General features: G+C 41.2%; 1 protein-coding gene across 4 annotated transcripts in view; it reads left to right on the top strand.

Annotated features, from left to right (window-relative positions):
- The window catches only part of LOC117361554 (MOB-like protein phocein), a 132,497-nt gene extending 110,349 nt beyond the window's left edge, over positions 1 to 22,148 (top strand). For all 4 annotated transcript variants that reach the window (XM_033947047.1, XM_033947043.1, XM_033947044.1 and 1 more), the window contains 2 exons: positions 11,912 to 12,023; positions 21,733 to 22,148. In XM_033947047.1, coding sequence (XP_033802938.1) covers positions 11,912 to 12,023; positions 21,733 to 21,864 — 244 coding nt within the window. In that variant the 3' untranslated portion in view covers positions 21,865 to 22,148. The remainder of the gene's footprint in view (positions 1 to 11,911; positions 12,024 to 21,732) is intronic.
- The last annotated feature ends 273 nt before the right edge of the window (positions 22,149 to 22,421 follow it).

Genomic DNA, 22,421 nt, shown 5'->3' with positions numbered 1-22,421 from the left:
ATTCTCTAATATTTTGTTCTAAAATTAAAAAATCTTTATTTAGTTGTTTTCTAACGTATGCTGAGTACGAAATTATGTGTCCTCTCAAGGTAGCTTTAAAGGCATCCCATAAAATTTCCTGAGACATTTCTTCTGATTCATTAAACTGAAAAAATTCACTTATTTTTAACTTAAATTTTTCTATAAAATTGGAATCTGCTAGCAATGTATTATTAAACCTCCAAACAGGTCTATTATTTTCTTGTTCATCTATCTCAAAATCAATCCAAATACCCCCATGATCTGAAAGTATAATTGAATCTATATTCACCTTCTTAACCTTCTGTACTAAATTATCTGAAACGAAAAAATAATCAATTCTAGAAAATGATTTGTGAACATGGGAATAAAATGAAAATTCCTGATCATTGAAATGAAAAATCCTCCAAATATCTTTTAAACCACAAGAATTTATCAAATTATCTAATCCTAAAGATTTTAAAATTTTACTAGGCTTTTTATCTAAAATAGGGTCCATTACTGCATTAAAGTCCCCCTGCCAAAATTAAATTGGAGGAAGATGATGGTAAAATTATTTGTTGAAGGTTTTTAAAAAAAACTCAGATTGATTCAAATTAGGTGCATAGATATTGAACAGTATCAAGGTATCTTTCCCTGAGCTCATTTTTACTTGGACCCATCTTCCGAAAGGATCCATAGATAACATAGTAAAAGTAGCCATACATTTTTTATGTATCAAGATAGCCACACCATTTTGCCTACAGCAGGGGCAAAAAACACTGTTTAACCCAACCCCCTTCCAGCTTACTTGATTCTAATGCAGATAAATGAGTTTCTTGCAGGAAATAAATAACTGCCCCCTGTCTTTTAAGAAAAGATATGGCTTTCTTTTTCTTTATAGGGTGATTGAGTCCATTAACATTCAATGAATACATTTTAAAATACATTTATATTTATTTTAAGGAACCAAATAAAATAACCTGAAAAGATTTTAATTCTTATATATAAATTATCCCAATTACACATCCAATTACCCTCCCTTAAAACCCCTATATACCCTCCCACACCCATCCCCCATAACAAATATAAGTGAATGACAGCACACATAAAGACCAGGAAATCGAAAGAAATCCCCAACCAGCAAACTATCAATTTATACTATAATAAAATCTTAAAATAATGAATTAAATTAAAATCATTACTTAAAATTACCATAAAATGAAATCTTGAAAATAATAAATTATATTATATAACTAATATCATTTTTCATTATAGACATTAAAACTTATTATATAAAATTTCCAACTTATCCAAACAAAACAAAAATCACAAAAATTAATAAATACCAAATATAAAAAACTAAATGAATAAATAAATTAATGTTTATGATTAATAGATACCCAATAAAATATTAAAATAATAAATATTGAAATATGAAATGTTAAAATTAATATATTAAATTATATAATTTATATTATCTAAAATTAGAGACAGTAGAAATTATTATATAAAATAATCATCCTATTCAACCAAAACATGTAACAAATTTAGAAAAATTAATAAATATTAAAAATGAAGACTAAATGATTAAATAAAATGATTATTACTAGATATCCAGAATATAAATGAACATTAAAATAATAAAAATTCCAAATCTTCCCAACCTTTAAAATTCATATCCATTCATTCCCTCATTATAAATTTTATAATAAAATAAAAACCTAAAATCAGCAAACAAAGAACATATAAGAATAAATATATATAAATACTAAATACTTGTCACACTAGAAGAAAATCATATCTAAAGATAAAAGTAATCCTTTTCTCAACTTATAAAAGATTCAAATCATCTTTACTAAACACTAATGTTACAGCTAGAGGATAAAAAAAATAAAATAAAAATAAAACTCTTATCTCTATATTATTTATGTTATTATGGAAGTATCTGCCATAATATTAAAAAAGATATATAAATTATAATTAATAAATCAAATAAACATCTATCATCTGTTAATCCATAACATCTTCAACATATTTATCAATGACCTGGAAAAAGAGGCAAAATGCGAGGTCATAAAATTTGCAGATGATACCAAACTGTGCGGCAGAGTTAGGTCCAGGGAGGAGTGTGAGGACCTGCAAAGGGACCTGGAGAAGCTGGAGGACTGGGCAGACAAATGGCAAATGCGCTTCAATGTGGAAAAATGCAAGGTCATGCATATAGGGAAAAAGAACCCGTTGTTCAACTACAAAATGGGGGGGGCATTGTTGGGAGACAGCAGACTTGAGAGAGACTTGGGTGTGCTGGTGGATGCATCACTGAAGCCATCTGCACAGTGCGCAGCAGCCGCGAAAAAAGCCAACAGGATGCTGGGCATCATAAAGAGGGGCATCACAACCAGGACGCGGGAAGTCATCATGCCATTGTATCGAGCGATGGTGCGTCCGCATCTGGAATACTGCGTGCAGTATTGGTCGCCATACCTCAAGAAGGACATGGCGGTGCTTGAGAGAGTCCAAAGGAGAGCGACGAAACTGGTAAGAGGGCTGGAACACTGCCCATACGCCGAGAGGTTGGATAAGCTGGGGCTCTTCTCCCTGGAAAAAAGGAGGCTCAGGGGAGATATGATAGAGACCTTCAAGATCATGAGGGGCATAGAGAGGGTGGATAGGGACAGATTCTTCAGACTGAAGGGGACAACAGGTACGAGGGGGCACTCGGAGAAACTGAAGGGAGATAGGTTCAAAACAAATGCAAGGAAGTTTTTTTTCACCCAGAGGGTCGTGGACACTTGGAATGCGCTGCCGGAGGAGGTGGTCGGGCAGAGTACGGTACAGGGATTCAAACAGGGATTGGACGGATTCCTGAGGGATAAAGGGATCGTGGGATACTGAGAGAAGTATCCAGGAAATAAGTATAGAAACCTGACCAGGTCGTGCATGTGCAAAACCGGAGGGTTAGGACTTCGATGGGAAGATAGGACTTCAATGGGAAACCAGGGTGGCAAGGGGGCCCCTTCTGGTGATTCAGACAGGTGACCTGTTTGGGCCGCCGCGGGAGCGGACTGCTGGGCATGATGGACCTATGGTCTGACCCGGCGGAGGCACTGCTTATGTTCTTATGTTCTTATCAGAAAAAATAGAATTAGATTTCAAAAAATTGATGACCAGAACAAAATTTCCAGGACAAGCTTGTCAAATCAATATTAGGTTTCATAAGAAGTTGCAAAACCACAGAACCAGTCGACCTCAAAGACTTGTTATATCCCCAGGAAAGTCAGTCTTGTTAAAACCACAGGAAAGACAACAGAAAAAATGCTCAAAAAATTAATAGAATTTTGTAAAAAGTCTTTCTTCAGGACTCTTCCTTTGAATGTTAAAATGCTTCAATGAAATTACAATTCAGGCAAATTAAAATATGATGAAGTTGTAATAGCAGTTAAAACATTTCTACTACAAACTAGATTGGATTCAAACAAATTGAAGAAGTTAGTAACAAATCATAGCAGTTTTTGTTTAAATCTTGGATAGTATCCTTTTCCATATGATTTTCACAGCCTTCAATATATTGTTGAAGTTTAACAGAATCATCATATTTTATAGTATGATTATCATGAGTTACCCTCGTGTAAGCAGGATAAAAGAGACCATATCTTGCCCCTAATTGCTGTAATTACGGTCTCAATAATAAAAACTGTTTTCTTTTTTCAGCTGTTTTTGGGGCAAAATCAGGAAGAAACATAAGAGCTGAATTTTTATATTCTATTTTCTTTTTTTCTTTGGCAAGCCACAAAATTTCAATTGCATGCTGAAATCTGAGAAGTTTTAATATTATAGGTCTTGGTCTAGGCTGCCCATTTAACTGCCTCACAGGAATTCTGTGTGCACGTTCTATTTCAAACGGAAACTTCGTTGAAATTGAAAATAAATTTGGCAGCAAATTTTCTAAAAAGGTGACAGTCTTTTCCTTCTGATCCTTCAGCCATCCCAAGGATCCTAACATTACATCTACGAGAGTAATTCTCATAAGCTTCCATACGTTTTTGCAGGTCCTTAAGCTCAGCGTGATTTTTTTTGCACTGCCTCTGGTCCACTTCCATTTTCTCAATGCGGGACTCTAACTGATCCACCCTTCGATTAGATATCTCCAGCTGCTTAGTAACAGTAGAAATCTCCTCTCTCATAGCTGCCATATTTTCTGTGTTATCTTTTAACATTGATTTAATCACCCGAACTTCCTCCAGAATATCCACCGATACAGGATCTGCACTCTCTTTCAGTAAGGGAACTTGAGCAGCTATTACCGACTCAGGCTTCAATCTCTTTGCTTTAACTCCGGTAGAAAAAGAATTTTCTAGTTTTGTTTGTTTTAATGAAGCCATTTCAGCACTTTCTTTAAATTATTTTTTTAAAATAAACTAATAATATATTCAAAAATAACTGCTGAGTATGAGGAGCTCTTCAATCAGCCAGCCATTCTATTGCACTGACATTCCAGAACCCCGAAAAGATTTTTTTTATTGTTACTTTAGAATAAAATAGTATTGTAACTGTATTGATAAACATTTATAAATAGAAATTGGAAATAAGATAATCTTAATTGGACTAATTTTAATACATTTTTTAACTAACTTTTGGAGATCAAAATCGCCTTCCTCAGGGGTTTTAAATTAATTAAAATATTTAATGTTAAAAAAAAAATTGTGTTAAAACTTATGGCTTTGTAGACTGTCTCACCAGGATCACCCAAGTTTCTAATCTCAGTTTATATTCGAGTCAACCTTTTTACCTCCTTTTTGGGGGGAAAAGGGTCACCTCAGTTTATATTTGAGTATATACAGTAAATGCTCTGACGCTCATAGAATTCCTTTGAGCGTCAGAGCATTTACCTCACTGGCCCATGGTAAAAACCTCTACTGCAACTTTGTAAAAGGAGGCATATGTTTGGAGGCAGGAAGGACACTCATTAATAGAAGATTAATGACCTCCCACCACCCTATTTGGCTTCTTAGCTCTTTTAGTGAACTGATGGCTTTGATCTTATGTCTTCCCCTATCCTCCTTACTGACCTCCTGACTTGTAAATCGCCTGGAACCTGTACTGGATAAGTGCAATACAGAAATTCTGATTAGATTAGATTAGATTATGGCATGGCTCTTGAGTTCACAGCCTTAGCATGCAAAGGTTCTTCGGAAGTAGTCATTACTACTCTCTTCCGCGCTAAAAAGCCTTCAACGATGGCAGCCTCTGCAGGAACCTGGAAGGGTTTTCAGCTCAGGTGCATCAAAGATCATGTAGAAACTTTCAGGGCGCCAATTCCTGTGAGCATGGCCTTTCAACAGGCCAGATTAGAAAAAATGCCTGGCAGTAGCATCTCTCAAGATCAAGTGGAAGGCCTTTCATGCTTCTGAGCTCAAGAGGGGAAGGTATCGCAAGCATCTCATCCAGATGTAACCAGATTTTGAGGGGATGCCCCAGTATTAAGATTCCATTGTGGAATCTTAATATCAGACTGAAGGGCCTTGGTCATCCTCCATATGAGCCACTTCAAGAGGCATCCCTCCTGGACCTTACAGTGAAGACAGTATTCCTTGAAACAAAAGTCTCAGCAAGAAGGGTCTCAGGTTCTTTCATGCAGAGAACCATATCTCAGGATCACAAATGCTGAGATTTCCCTATGCACGGTCCCTTCCTTCCTGCCTAAGATTGTTTTCAACCTTCAACCTCAATCAAGAGGATTGTTTACCCACTGTTCAGGCTGGTGGTTCACCTAAGCAAGATTGGATATTGCAGAGGTTGGACATGCAGACTTTTACTTCATTATCCAGAAAGGACCAATGATTTTCTCTTTCCCGGCCATCTGTGTGTTTTAACCAGTCAGTCAAGATGAGGCAGACCAGCTTCCACTATTGCCATATGGATTCACATCTTGCTATGTGCCATATGGATTCAATCTTGTCAACATACATAGGCTGTGGCTAATGGCCACCTATCTCTGTCGAAGCTCATTCAGCCAGAAGGCATCTTCATGGGCAGAGACTGGGGCAGTTCCACCCAAGGAGATTTGTAGAGTAGCTACTTGGTCTACTCTTCATAACTTTACAAAGTTCTACAGAGTGGACATACCAGCATGGGAGGATGTTGCTTTTGAGTCCTCTATTTTGCGAGCAGGCTCATCCCACCCTAGATGTCTGGCACTGCTTTGGTACATCACCTAGAGTACAGACTTCTATGTCTTTGCAACAGAATGGAAGATTGTTCTTACCTTGATGATCTTCTTTCTGCTAGAAGACATGGGAATCTGTATGACCTGCCTTGTCGGTGTTTCAGTGCATCTGCTTTCTGCCTTGGACAAATCTATAGTTTGATACTGGAGTTTCTGTCTTGTTACTTGGATGAAAATGTACAGATAAATTGCAAATAAAGTAATACATTTGTTGAGTTTTGGAGCCTCTGTGTAGTATCACTCAGAAGGTTGGTTTGTTGGTACACCCATGTAAGTTCATGTTAATTATTGCTCTTTTTCATGAGTTACAGAGCAGATCAAAAATGTACGGTGTTCACGGGAAGTTCCCTGTGCCCCTCCTTCTGATTTCTTTTCTCATAGTGGAGTTCAGCTGCTTTGGTACAAACTGAAGAGGGCACTATATTCCACTTGTGAAGGAGGAAGAGCTGAAAGATGTAATTGACATCCTTCTGCAAGCAACTCGTGACCAGGGGTGATTCACCTAGAGTACAGACTCCTATGTCTTCTAACAGGAAGATTATCAAGGTAAAAAACTAATCTTCCATGATATAAGGAGATCCATACCATATAGAGATTTCAAGAAGGTCTGATCTAGGTCTACCTTAAGATAAAAATCTGAATGTATATTCCCCATTTTACATAAGAACATGAAAATTGCCATACTGGGACAGACTGAAGGTCCATCAAGCCCAGTATCCTGTTTTCAACAGTGGCCAACCCAGGTCACAAATACCTAGGTAGACCACAAGTAGTAAACAGATTTTATGCTGCTTATCCGAGGAATAAGCAATGGATTTCCCCACACCATCTCAATAAAGGCCTATGGACTTCTCTTTTAGGAAATTATCCAAACCTTTTTAAAACCCCGCTAACTAACTGATTTCACCACATTCTCTGGAAACAAATTCCAGAGTTTAAGTATACATTGTGTGAAGAAATATTTTCTCTGGTTTGTTTTAAATCTACTACTTAGTAGCCTTATCACATGCTCCTTAGTCCTAGTATTTTTGGAAAGAGTAAACACTTCTCCCTCATCATTTGCGGGGGATACGGGCAGAGTTGGACCGCGAATGCCGAAAAACCGCGATTATCCGGCTCTGATCCACCCCCACCTCCCTGCCGCCTTCCCAGCCTTACTTGGTGGTCTAGAGGGCTTTCAGGGCAGGAGCGATCTTCCTACGCTCCTGCCCCGTGCAGATCGCCATCAGGAAATGGCTGTAGGGAATTCCCGACGTAGTCTTGAGAGACTATGGGAACTCCCAGCAGCCATTTCCTCATGGTGATCTGCACGGGGCAGGAGCATAGGAAGATCGCTCCTGCCCCAAAAGACCTCTAGACCACCAGGTAAGGCCGGGAAGGCGGCAGGGAGGAAAGAAAGATGGATTTTTTTTACATGAAGACTGTTTTTTTTTTTATTTTCCCCCCTCCCCAGAAAAAAATTGCGATTATATGAAACCGCGAGTGCAGGAACCGCGAATGGGGAGGGGGAAGTGAACAAGCGATTCACATCTATCCTTTCTATTCCACTCAGTATTTTATAGTCCTCTATCTATCACCCGTGAGCTGTCTCTTCTCCAAGCTGAAGAGCTCTATCCACTTTAGCCTTTCCTCATAGGGAAGTCGTCCCGTCCCTTTTATCATTTTTGTCGCTCTTCTCTGTACCTTTTTTAATTTCACTACATCTTTTTTGAGATAACGGCAACCATAATTGCACAAAGTGTTCGAGGTGTGGCCATACCATAGAGTGATACAAGGTCATTATAAGTTTCATGCCTAACATTCTATTTGCTTTCTTAGCTGCCGCCGCACATTGAGCTGAGGGTTTCAACATAACTTCAACAATGACACCTAGATTCTTTCCTGTGACTCCTAACATAGAACCCAGGATCACGTAGCTATAGTTCAGGTTACTCTTTCCCACATGCATCACTTTGCACTTGCTCACATTAAATGTCGTCTGCCTTTTTGACACCCAGTCTTGCAAGGTCCTCTTGCAATTTTTTCACAATCCTCTTGCAATTTAACAACTTTGTGTTATCAGCAGATTTAATTATCTCACTAGTTATTTCCATTTCTAGATCATTGATAAATGTGTTAAAATGCAGCGGTCCCAACACAGATCCCTGGGGAACCCCACTATTTAAACTTACTCTATTTTCTGTCTTTCAACCAGTTCTTAATCCATAATAGGACATTACCTCCTATCCAATGACTTTCTAATTTCCTCAGAAGTTTTTCATGAGGTACTTTGTCATATACTTTTTGAAAATCCAAATACACAATATCAACAGCCTCACCACATGTTTGTTCACTCATTTTTAACATTTACTTGGCATCTTTGGGTGAGAAACTCGCATCCTTTAATTTAAAGATCTTTAGTTATGCAGATGACATAATGATTGTTATACCTATTCCTGTGAATTTCAATGCCTCTTTAAATATAATCCAAGAGATTATGTCTACTATGAATAACTGGATGAGAGATTATGAATTGTTCAATTCAGGTAAAGCCAAGTTTTTCTTTGCCTCCCCTTCAAACCGGATGGTCGACAGAGAGCTAACACTTGGTGGGATTACTTACCCCATTGAATCAGAAATCAAAATTCTGGGAGTAAATTCAGACAGAAACCTGTCCATGAAAGCATTTACCTTGGCTTTGGTGAAAAAGTGCTTTTTCATTTTGTGGAAGTTTCATACTATTAAAGCATATTTTGAACCCATGGCATTCAGAACTCGTGTTCAATCCCTGATACTCAGCACCTTAGACTATTGTAACGTAGTCCATCTTGCTGGACACACTACAAACATGCTTAGATTCTGAAGAATACAGAATGTAGCAGTTCGTTTGATCTTCAATCTGAGGTAATTGGACCGTATTACATCTTATTATAGAGAGCTCCATTGGCTCCCATTTGAAGTCCATGTGCTGTTCAAATTGGGGATATTTTGTTATAAAACTTTATATGGTTAGGTGCCTAAATATCTATTAAAACAATTTACTTTGTTCAAAGTGACTCGCCCATTACGCACTACATCTTTATTAGTTTTCCCTCTGGTTTGAGGTTGTACTCACAAGAGGTTCCAACAGTGCCTACTTCAGGCTAAGAGCTGGGATAGGGAGTTACGTTCTTTATTTACAAGGTCCTCAAGTTCTTATATATATTTCAGAAAATTATTAAAATCGATACTATTTAAAAGATTTTTAGAGGATTTTAAAATGGTTAATGCCTAATCCGTAGGTTGCTGGGAATACCCAGTTTTCTATATTTTGTGAACCATATCGATAAGAACATAAGAAGTTGCCTCCGCTGGGTCAGACCAGAGGTCCATCGCGCCCAGCAGTCTGCTCCCGCTGCGGCCCATCAGGTCCATGTCCATCAGGTCTAAACCCTTTTAATCCCCTTATCCTTCTCTGTAAGCTCTTTCATAAAATTATCTCTACCTCTTTCTGTATCCCTCAACCCCCGCATCCTTCAGGAATTTATCCAAACCTTCAGGAATTTATCCAAACTTTCAATCTGAGAGGTTTTGCGGTCTAGAAATGTTATGTAATGTAATGTAGTAGATTGGTGAGGCAAGATTTCCCTTGACTAAATCTATGTTGGCTTTCTTTCATTAATCCATGTTTACTGTATATACTTTAATGTAAACCGAGATTTTTGAGTTCAAAAAAATGGCCCCAAAATGAGGGTCTCGGTTTATATTCGGGTCCTCAGTCTGTGCACTCCCTCACCTGGGCCTGCTTTAAGCCCTGGTGGTCCAGTGGTGATCCAGGATAAGAGCGATTCTTACTGCATCCTGTCCCAGCCGATTCCCTCCTGCTTCTCGGACCCCTCTCCAACATACCTTTTGAACCCTTGTGGTCAGTGAAGCGGGACAGGAGCAATTTTTCTTCGCTCCTGTCCAGTGCAGAGCCACAATCAGAAATGTCTGCATAAGTTCCTGGGGCAGCCTCGTGAGGTGAAAGTTCTGTTTCAATGGACAGAAGCCCACCTTCTTGTCATTTTGGAGACCCATGTGGCTGGAGTGGACAATGTGCAAGCAAACTTCTTCAGCAGGCAGATATTAAACCCAGGGGAGTGGTCCCTGTCCCTGCAAGCTTTCCAGGCTGTCGTTCAACGTTGGGGTCATCCGACCTTCAACTTGCGATGGTGAAGAATAAACGGGTGTCCAGTTTCTTCAGCCAAACATGCAAGCCAGGAAGTGCAGGTCACAACATCTGGTTCAGCCTTGGCCAGAGTTTGGCCTGCTGTATATATTTCCCCCATGGCCCATGATAGGCAGGGTGTTATGCAGAATTGCAAACCATTTGGGCCCAGTGATTCTGGTGACCCCGGATTGGCCCATGGTATGCAGATTTAATACGCCTGCAGAAGGGACTGAGCTTTAGGCTTCCAATCCATCTGTACCTGCTCTCTTTGGTCTTATGGCATGGTTCTTGAGCGTTCGTTCCTGTCCTAGAAGTGATATTCTGAAATAGGGGAGATATGATTGTAATTTTTGATGGAGTGAAAAATCAGTCCACTTATACCCGTTCTACTCCACTCAGGATTTTCTAGACTTCAAAGACTAAGGGTCATGTGATGAAGCTGCAGGGAAATATATTTAAAACCAATAGGAGGAAATATTTTTTCACTCAGAGAATAGTTAAGCTCTGGAACGCGTTGTCGGAGGCTGTGGTAAAAGCGGATAGCGTAGCTGGTTTAAGAAAGGTTTGGACAAATTCCTGGAGGAAAAGTTCATAGTCTGTTATTAAGACATGGAATGTTGCTACTCTTTGGGTTTGGGACAGGTACTAGTGACCTGGATTGGCCACCGTGAGAACGGGTTACTGGGCTTGATGGACCATTGGTCTGACCCAGTAAGGCTATTCTTATGTATCCTTCTGAAAGCTAAGAAGCCCGCGACACTCTCAGCTTCCTTAATTTCTGCATACCTCTTTTAACTGTTTAACATGTATATGAACTTTCTCAAATGGTGTTTCAGAAAATATCTATTGTGCCTGTTTATATATGTAGACTAAGTCCAAATATATATGGGGAAACCAAAAAAAAACTGGTACTCTACTAAGAAGAGTGATTAAAGGGAAACATACAGAAGTCAAAAAATCACTCAATAGGTGTAATAGTGAAATTAATTCTTCTAGAACACACACTTAGAATTCAAAAATATGCTCAGAGGCACGAAGGCAACAACATGGAGCCGCAGCCCCAAGAGAAAATTGCCTCGCCACCTTTCTTGGGGCTGCGGCTCCATGTTGTTGCCTTCGTGTCTCTGAGCATATTTTTGAATTCTAAGTGTGTGTTTATATATGTAAACTGCTTTAGTTGTACCATAGACAGGTTATATATCAAGAATCTCATGAACATCAATTAAAACGAGGCAAAAACATTTTATTTCATCAGATGAGAGCATGCTATGCTTGTTGTCAGTCTCGTCTAGCTCTTACTCTGAACTGCTTGAGGTCCCTTGAGTAGGGAACCATGGAACTGAAATTAAATACACTAGAATGTCTGGGGGAATTTGTTGGTAAAGAACTCTCCTTGATTTTATTAGCTTTTTGCTCAGCAATGTTGTTATTTGTATTCCCACATCAGACAAGTTGTCTATTGTGTCCCTTTTCCAGGCATGTGTAGCATTTAAGGATTGACATTTTCCTTGCAGGGTTAGCATAAAGGAGTCATCAGTAGCAAAACTAGGATCTGTGTGCCGTAGGATTTACAGAATATTTTCACATGCTTATTTTCATCACCGGCAGATATTTGATGAATATGAGGTGAGTTGGATTACTTGCTTTACATGTTAATAATCCTGCCATGTACCAAACTGTCATCATTGCATATATTTTTATTTACTCTGTATTGCAGGTCCTAAAATTGTTGATGAAACATGCATAGGATGTACTTTCTTTAAAAGCAGTATCCTTGTTTTTATGGGTTTTCATCAATACTGTTTGGCATCAGTGGCAGACTAAGGGAGACGGATGGACCAGCCTGAGCGCCATCTTAACCAGCACCTCTCCTCCTCTGTCCTCCCCACCTTGCTCCTACCCCCCACGCATGCGCATCTTCGATTCCCCACTACCATACCTCTAGCTCTTTGCCAGTGCAAGCACAGCTCCAATCTGCTGCTTGCGCCAGACTCAGCACACCCCTCTGATATTACTTCCGGGTCCCGTCACTAGGAAGTGACGTCAGAGAGAGAGCCAGCATGAGCAGCAAGTTAGAGATGCTGTTCATGCCAGGGAAGCAAAATAGGTACAGGGGAAGAGCTGGGGAATGCGTGTGCTGGAGGGCGGAGAAGAGGGAGGGGGTGCTGCCACCCCAGGTTTCTCCCACACTAGCTACATCACTGTTTGGCATGATGTGAAAAGTCTGACTTAACAGATAATTTTGAATCAATCTTCATCCAGGTGAAATATGAGCTGGTTCTGCCAGTTGGTGTTTAAGAAAAAAATTAATTTATATAAAAACACATTTCTTTTATCTATAAATAAATTAGAGACGGGAATAATATATAACCCTGGGCATAACTGACCCTAAAACCAAGTTTTCAATTACAGAACTCATGTGATCTTTCATTTAACTCTTATCCAGTCCCTTGGTCTGATAATCATGTTATTAAGTTGTCCATTCCTGTTCCATCTCAACTAAATCGGAAATTGGGGAAGTCCTCTTTGATTAGGGAGGAAGTAGATAATTAAAACACATATGATTTCCACAGTTGAATACGCTATGCCAGCTTGATGTTTCTGATGTAGCAGATTATTGATATGATATTTTTACTAGAGAATGCCATGGGGAAAAAAAATCTGGCCTCGTCACCGGACCACCATCCCCTTCACTGCCCCATCCCCGCCGTCCCCTTCACCACCCCATCCCCGTAGCATCCACCCTTCCCTCTCGTCACCTCACTGCCCTTCAGCACCCCTCGCGCAGTCCGTACATCTCCCTCCCTCTCTTACCTTTGCGGTGCGTTTTAAGGTTTGAGCAGCTTGTTGAAAGCTACCGGAGTGTTCATGCAGTCGCTTGCGTGTGTGGGCAGAAGCTTCTCCTCTGATGCAACCAGAAGTTGCGTCAGAGGAGAAGCTTCTGCACACACACACACGCAACTGCACGTACGCTCTGGTGGCTTTCAACAAGTCTCAAACCTTAAACGCGCCATGAAGGTAAGGGGGAGGGAAGGAGATAGATAGATTCGGGTAGGTAGGAAGGAGGGAGGGGCTGCGCTCAATTGGTGACCGCGTGCGTTCCTTCCCTTAACTGCGGGGACAAGGCCATTCACCGCTCCACGGGGTGGTGGATGGCCTTGTCCCCATACCTGCGGTGAGCACCTTCTCCCCTCCACCGTGTCATTCTTTAATTCTTACTGCTTGTCTGGACAGAGTAGAGCTGTTGAATGAAATTTTTCCTCAGCGGTCTCATATGGTGCCATGGTTTTCCAGATGAAATACAAAGTCTAAAGCAGTTGCTGAGGCCGAAGAAACAAAAATGGCGAAAATATCCTGATCAGATTTCTATGTTGAAATATCAAAATTTGTAGGGAGTTTATAAGAGAACCACTTTAGCAGCTAAGAGAGTCTATTTTGATCAGAAAATAGGATATTCAGCTACTTCATCTAAAGAGCTATTTAGAGTGGTAACAAAATTGAAAAATTTACCCTCATCCAAAAATGTTTCTATTTTTCTAGTTAGGAATTTTAAGCTGTTAAAAAAATTGGCAGAGTGGTAGCGAGTAGAGCATTATCGCCCAATTTCTGTTATGTCCCTTCCAGATTCCATACTCTAGGTATTCAATCCCTTCCCATAATCTGGGAATTGCAGAAATCCAAACACTTTTTTGAGCATGTGCTTCTACCTCAGAGAGAGAGAGAAAGATGGACAGAACCCCCTGCAGTTTTCAATTTCTGCAAGCAATCCGTGCAAAAGTCTTCTGATCTGATCTGCATCTTTTTCTTATTTTTTTTGCTTAAAGTTTGGTTTTTTTCAATGGCTTAAGTGCTGTGAGACCTCTGCGGTGGTCCTCCGCTGGAGGAAAGGACGCAGTCCTGCAGAGCTGGACTGCTACTTCACAGAGAAACTTTGGTGAACCTGTGAAACCAGCCTGCTGTGTGCCACCTTCTCAGACTCGAGGGCCCATTACCCTGGGAGCTCACTTGCCCTCTGACCTTGTCAGGGGTTTAAGTGCAGGCTGCATGTGTCCTGTGTAAAAGTCCCACAGGGTTTCAGGGCATAGACTATGTTTCCCACCCCTGGTTGTGTGGAGAATATCCTTGAGGGAAGAGGTTACAGTCAAAGTCTGACCAACTGGAAGTCCAAAGATCTTCAAGTCTGGGCAATTTGGAGCAGTTCTGAGGCAGAGAATCCTTTTCCTCCATTCATCTGCAGTGTACAGTGTACAGTGCCTGGTAGTAGTAGTAGCAGCAGCTCTGCGCAGCCATGGTCTTCAGGTTTTCACATACCTGGATGACTGGCTCATCAAAGATTCAACATCTCAGGGGGTTATTGTAGCAACCCAATGGACTATTTGGTTCCTCCAAAGTTTGGGGTTCAAAATAAACTTTCCAAAATCCCAGCTACAGCCTCTCAAATGCTACAGTTCATTGGAGCTATACTGGACACTGCAACTCAGAGCATTCCTTCCTCAACAACATCAGGATACTCCCATACAACTTTGTCACAAAGTGTTGCCCCTCACTTCATTCTCAGCGAGACACATAATGGTTCTCCTAGGTCACATGGCCTCTACAGTTCATGTGACTCTTTTTGCCAGACTTCACTTCAGAATTCCTTAGTGTACCCTGGCTTCTCAATGGGCGTAGACTTCCGATCCTCTCTCTCAGCACATTGCAGTGACTCCTTCAATCAAACAGTCTCTTCACTGGTGGATGGTTTCTTCCAATATCTCCAGGGGTTTACTGTTTCAAACACCCCCTCATCAGAAGGTCCTCATGACAGATTCCTCGACCTACGCTTGGGGGGCTCATCTCGATGGTCTCTGTACTCAAGGGCATTGGTCCAGCACAGATCGTTGGAGTCGCATAAATCTGTTGGAACTTGGAGCGATTTTCAATGCTCTCAAGCTTTTCAGCATCTTCTTCACTATCAAGTAGTCCTCATTCATACAGCCAATCAAGTATCCATGTACTATGTCAACAAGCAGGGAGGAACAGGATCCCTTCACCTTTGCAAGGAAGCTCAGAAGGTTTGGAATTGGGCATTTTTTCACAACATCTTTCTGAAAGCGGTCTACATTCAAGGAGAGAAAAACTTTCTGGCGGACAAATTGAGTCGTCTTCTACAGACTCACAAATGTCAATTCGTCGCCTCTCCATCACATTTTTTCTCAATGGGGAACTCCTCAAATAGATCTCTTTGCATCTCACCCACAACAACAAGCTGCCTCAGTTTTGCTCCAGGATATACTCTCCTCACCGCCTGGAGGCAGATGCCTTTCTTCTGGAATAGATAAACAAATTTCTGTATGTGTTTCCTCCATTTTCTCGAATTCTCAAGCCACTCATCAAACTCAAACACGAACATGCCACCATGATCCTGATAACTCCTTGGTGGCCCAGACAACCGTGGTTCTTCCTTCTACTTCAACTCAGCAACAGGGAGCCTCTACTTCTACCAGTTTTTCTGTCTCTGCTTACAGAGTCAGGGGTTTCTGCTTCATCCCAACCTGCAGTCTCTGCACCTGACAGCTTGGTACCTTTCAATGTAACTGCCAACCTACAGTTTTCTCAATCTGTAGCAGCCATTTTAGATGCTTCCAGAAAACCTACCACTAGACAATGTTACACTAGACAATGTTACACTACCACTAGGAACCTCAGTCTACCTCCTTGTCTTCAGTTCTGGATTACCTGTTTCATTTATCTCAATCAGGCCTCAATTCAACATCCATTAGAGTCCATCTCAGTGCAATTGCTACTTTCCATCAGCCCTTAGAGGGAAAACCTCTCTCTGCTCATCCTGTGGTTTCCCGATTTATGAAAGGACTTTTCAATGTCCAACCGCCTCCAGTGGTTTGGGATCTCAATGTGGTTCTTGCTAGAATGATGAAGCCTCCCTTTGAACCAATGTCTACGGCTCATCTCAAATATCTCACTTGGAAAGTGGTTTTTCTCATTGCTCTCACGTCTGCTCGCAGAGTCAGTGAGCTACAAGCTTTAGTAGCGGACCCTCCTTTCACAGTATTTCATCACGACAATGTGGTCCTCCGTACTCATCCTAAATTCTTACCAAAAGTTGTTTCATCTCAATCAATCCATTGTACTTCCAGTGTTTTTTCCAAAGCCTCATTCTCATCCAGGAGAAACAGCTCTTCATATTCTGGACTGCAAGTGTGCTTTGGCTTTCTACTTATAAAGGACTAAGCCACATAGATCTTCTCCTCAACTTTTTGTCTCCTTCGATCCAAACAGGTTGGGACATCCATTGTCTAAATGAACCATCTCCAAATGGTTGGCTGCTTCCATCTCATTCTGCTATGCTCAGGCTAGACTGCATCTAGAGGGTCAAGTCACAGCCCATAAAATTAGAGCCATGGCGGGATCTGTAGCTTTCCTTAGATCTACTCCTATTGAGGAAATCAGCAAAGCTGCTACTTGGTCCTTGGTTCATACATTCACCTCTCATTATTGTCTGGATTCTTTTTCCAGACGGGATGGTCACTTTGGCCAGACAATTTTACAAAATTTATTCTTCTGAATTGCCAACACTCTCACCATCCCATTCTGGTTAGCTTGGAGGTCACTCATATGTTGAGAATATGCTGCCTGCTTATCCTGGGATAAAGCACAGTTACTTACCGTAACAGGGACAGCAGGCAGATATTCTCACAACCCACCCATCTCCTCTGGTTGGCTTCTTAGCTAGCTATCTGAACTAAGGAGACACGCACCCTACGTCGGGTGGGAAGGCACTCGTGCATGCACGGTGCGGCAGTCACAAACTTTCTAAAAGTTCTTCAAGCAAGTCTGTTTGTTAAGCTGTCCGCATCGGGGCTCCGTGGTTGACATCGCCCATATGTTGAGAATATCTGCCTGCTGTCCCTAGACAACACCTGTTACGGTAAGTAACTGTGATCTTGCCAAGAACAAAGTTTCCATATCGGATTTCTCGAGTTACAAGTAATGGGGAATGCTCTCAAGATTTTCCAAGACAGTATACACAACCAGGTAGTTCTCATGTTTACAGACAACCAAGTTGCCTTGTTGTATCTGAACAAACAAGGGGGAATGGAATCCCATCTCCTTTGTATGGAAGCCATAAAAAATTTGGATGGGCAGCTGCTCATGGGAAACTTTTCAGGGCAGTTTAGTTATCAGCAAAACAGAATGTTCTCACAGACAAGTTGAGCAGACTTCTTCAGCTTCACGAATAGTCTTTCAACACGACCATCTTGCATCCGATTTTTGCTTGGTGAGGAACACTACACAGATCTAATTGCTTCTCCTCAGAACAACAAACTTCCACAGTTCTGTTCCAGACTCTTTGCTCAGAACTGCATGGCTTCAGATGCCTTCTCCATTGGAGAAAGTTTCCTCTGATCTCTCTCATAGGGAAAACGCTGCTTATACTTCACCAGGATCGGGGCACCATGATCCTAATAGTACCTTTCTAGCCATGCCAGGTCTGGTTTCCACTTTTTCTAGAGCTCTCATTCAAGAAGTTGTTTAAATTGCAACCGTTTACAACATTACTTACTCAGAATGAGGGGTTCCTCCTTCATCCCACTCCCCAGCAGGCAGGATTAATTCTTCGAGGGCCCCTAGGCACACAAGTACACTGGGATCCCCAGGCTCTGCCCCTGCTCCACCCCCATTTATCTGTTTTCTTATTTACTTCTTTATTTCCACCTGTATTTCTTTTTTTAAAAAAATTCAAAACAAAGATTAGCATACCCGTGCACAGTTTTTCTTTTTTGCAACCCCAAACATCTCTGAACAAATCCCCCTTCCTTCCTTTCCCACCTACTTACCCAGGACATTAACTCTGAATCCTTTCAATACGTATATAAAAGTGTTCAAATATATTGTAAAGCAGAATACTATCCAAAATATAAATCTATATTAATAACCAAGTTTACAACACCTCTCAACTGCCTCACTCTATGTCGACCAACTATATATGTATGTATGAACAACCAAATCTTTACTCCTCTAGTACGTTCCACTCCATGTATGTTAACTTGTATCAAAACAACAAGGCAAGCAGTCCAAAGAATCCAACATGAAACAAAAGAAGATCGACAGACAATAAGGAAATTCAAATCAGGTTTATTCAAGCTGCTCCCAAGAACCATGCTCGATGCATTTCGCCAAACAAAGCTAGTCAACGCTAACAGAAAACCATGTCTTTTATACACACAGAATACAGTTACACCCTCACCCAGTATGGAATAAGTAATCACAAACTAAAAATAGAAATATATAGGTAAAAAACAAGAAGTTTTAAAAACATCAAAAGGTTTCAAAGGTTTTAGGAGTGTACCTCTTGATCTCCTCAGAGCATCTTTCAAGATCATACATCTTTCACTCTTGACAGATAATTGTTAAAATCCTGTACGTGATGCTTTACCTCTCTCCTCTTTATCAATCATTCAGTTATATTCTAGCTTCTGGGCATAAGCCAAGACCTGAACTCTACTCTCACTATATTTCGAAAGCTCCAATCTCTCTCTTTCTCTCTCCATCTCCTCTTCATTTCCCCATTCCCCAGTGCTCCTTTTCACTTAGACCAAGCACATCAGGCAGCACCCAAGACTTGGACCCCCACCTTCTCTCCTCTCTCTTTCAACAGCATCCAGTCCTTTTCTTGTAAGGACTGTAAGCCAGAAGTAGCTTCGCTTGGTTACTTTCTGTTTTCTGAAACTCAGGATCAGGTCTTCCTATTGAGCTATCCCCAATCAGTGTAGTTTCTTTGCAGACCTCTCTCCTTACTCTATACATGTTCCAGGATAGAGCCCTATGGTGCCCAGCATGTAGTGGAGAGGGAAGTTGATGGGCACTAGGCTGTGTGGAACCAGGTGAGAACAGCAATAGATATCCACAAGTCCTGTAGCCTGGAGTGAAGATGGGTCACAACATCTCTCTCTCATTCAAAGTTACACGCACATACACTCTCCTCCAGTACAGACCCTCAAACCGTTTCTCAAAGACACATATTAAGGATGGGTAGCCAAAAATTTTTCACTTCATATCTTTCCTGTGTCTTCTAGGGGAATGTTCATTTTGTTTGGGGAAGAGGGAGTTATCTGCTCTTGGAAGGGGGGGACCCTGAAAATTATTTTTGGCAACAAAAGGGTGGGGGGCCCCCTTAGTCCTGCACCCTCCACACTCCGCATAGGTCCCCCAAGCCTACTTGAATCCCTAATGGTCTAGTCGGATGTTGGGACAGGAGCAATGCTCATTCGCTCCTGCCTATGGCTGCAGCCACACTGAATAGGGTGGCCACAATAGTCTTATGTTACTACCAAGACCCCTAGTGGTACCATAAATCTGTGGTAAAATTTGCAGCTGCCATATTGGATGCATGGCCATAGGCAGCATCACTCCTGCCCCAATTACACCTTCTAGATTATCAGGAATTTAGGGAGGGAGGGGGACTGGAATAAGGGGCCTAGGATGGTCGGGGAGGGCCTTGGATTGGGGTGTGTGGATCATTGGGCAGCCTCCTGTCACTGGCAAACAAAACCCTGCCCATTTTCATTTGCTGGCAGTTGCAGAAGATTGCTTTTAAGGGAAACGTACCTGCCATCTCCATAATCTTTTATTTTCCCACATTTGTCAGTTAAATATCCTTTCCCTGCGCAGATCCGAACCGGGAGCCCCAGCAGCAGCAGGAAGGCGGGTGTACTGGAGGACTTGAACCCACGAGAGCCGGTGGGGATGGGTCTTGTCTGCCCGCCGTCTTTTCTGATCTGAGCGGAGGCATGTGTGGCGGAAGCGCAGGCAGCGTCATCCAGGAGGTTCATTTTCAGAAAGGTCCGACATGGCAGCATTTGCCATAAGCTGCTAGCGGCTGCTCCGAAATTTTCTCTCTGCCGCAACTTCCTGTTTCTGACAGGGCAGATTGCTGTAGAGAGGGAAAGCTTCGGGGCAGCCACCGGCAGCTTGTGAGAACGGCTGCCATGTCGGGCCCCTCTGAAAAGGAAAATGTAGTATTTTAATAAAGCACTTCGGACCGTGGGGGCCTCTGGATCTGTGGGGCCCAGGGCAGATGCCCTGTTTGCTCCCTATAACACCGGCCCTGGGGCCCCCTCTTGGGCCTATCCTTTAATCCGGCCCTGCTCCCCAGTCATTAGCACTAACAACATGGTTTCTTTCTCTGAACAGATAAATTCTTTTTGCCTTTTGGCTGCAGTATCTGCTGTTTTAGAAACTTCTAAAAAACCTTCCACTCAGTTCTCTCGCCACTTTAAGTGGACACGGTTCTCTTCCTGGTGTTCATTGCATTCTGTGGAACCCAGTATCTGTCCTCTTTCTTCAATACTAGGTGCATTGGCACGAGCGTGGTATGGCCACTGCCTAAAGATTTAAAGTGATGGTGCACTTGGCAGTGTCTGTACCAGGTTCCATGGATGATGTTACCTGCATGTCGGAATATATGCCTGCTGTCCTGAGAGAACACCTGCTATAGGCAAGTATCTTTGTTTATATATACACACACACTCACTCTGTACTTGCTAGGCTTGAAAAGAGAAGCTTGCACTGCTCACTGGAACTTGCTGGTGTGCCAGTGTCCCACTGACAGAAGAAAAGAAGGTAGACCAGTGTTGTCAGGATGAGAGGAAGTAGAAGAAATAGGGAAAGGAGGGAGCATTGCTGATGGGATAAGAAGGAGGGGTTAAAGTGCTGCATTCATGTTTGTGTTGGGGCTGTGAGTAGAATAAAATGTTTGGGACAGAAGTCAGTGAGTTGGACAGGGGATAGCTGACATATCAGGGGCAAAAGAAGCAAACAGGTTCTTCCAGTCTGTTTCACAGTGTCAACTGGTTTTACTGTTTAACTGCTTTGGTTTGAATTTGTTAAAGGAAGGCCATCTATCTCTGTGACTGATATCAAAACCCATGCACCTCCAGTTTTCATATATAATTATACAATCAAATTACGTGACGTTTTTAGCTTTGGAATGTAATTTCCTTATATATTCTTTTTCTCTATATAATTTTGGTTTTGTAAACCATTAAAATGGAATGTTCAATATGCAATATAATAAGAAGTAAATATACTTGAATCTTGAAAATAAAGAATAACATGACTTCATCTTTGAGGTGTTTTTTTTATAGGAGATTGTTGGCCATCTGTTTTGTATGTCTCTCATACAGTGGTGTTGGTACCAAATGTATAAATCGTCAGTGCTGTAAATTACAAAATCAACTTCAAAATATTTGCTATGTAATCTAATGTTCTGTGTAAATGTCAGTCTCCTTTAAAATGGGATTAAGATGGAGATTTCTTGTCTTTCTTTCCCCAGAATGAGACCTTCTTGTGTCATCGCTTCACTAAATTTGTGATGAAATATAACTTGATGTCCAAGGATAACCTGATTGTCCCAATTTTGGAAGAGGAGGTGCAGAATTCCATGTCTGGGGAAAGTGAAGCATGATGGAAGTTGTAGTACAGAAACACAACTGTACTGAGCACATAATAAACCATAACTATGTACTGTATATATTATCAATTTAGACACTTCAATCATGTACCCTTATGACTGCTTCCTGGTTAGTGTAGCTTTTGTATACTGTATGCATTGCCTTTTAAAATGGGAAGTACTTTTAAGTTATTCATGGGCTGTATATACAACAGTGTGGCACTCATGGTTTTTAAATAAGATTAGTATTATCTGTTTATAATGCCTGTTAATAAAATTATTGACAGTTGTGTAAGGTTGCTGCTAAACAATCATTTGATCACAATCCTTTTAAAGAGGAATTTGTATTCTGAAAATGAATTGGTAAGAACACAGTCTCATAAAATCTGTTAGCTCCTAGTGGAGATGTTTTCCATTAAACAGATAATTACGTTAAAACGTATTAGGAAGCTGAATTGAAATTGGTTCTGTCTTTGTTTTACATGATTACTGTATTTTTCGGACCATAAGACGCACTGGACCTGTAGAGGTGTGTCTGGTGCGTCTGGTGCTGGGAAACCCGAAGCCGCCCA

The sequence above is a fragment of the Geotrypetes seraphini genome, chromosome 5 (assembly GCF_902459505.1).
Source record: "Geotrypetes seraphini chromosome 5, aGeoSer1.1, whole genome shotgun sequence".
NCBI lineage: Eukaryota > Metazoa > Chordata > Amphibia > Gymnophiona > Dermophiidae > Geotrypetes > Geotrypetes seraphini.
Note: the sequence above shows the minus strand (reverse complement) of the source record. Positions and strands in the feature narration are given on the sequence as shown.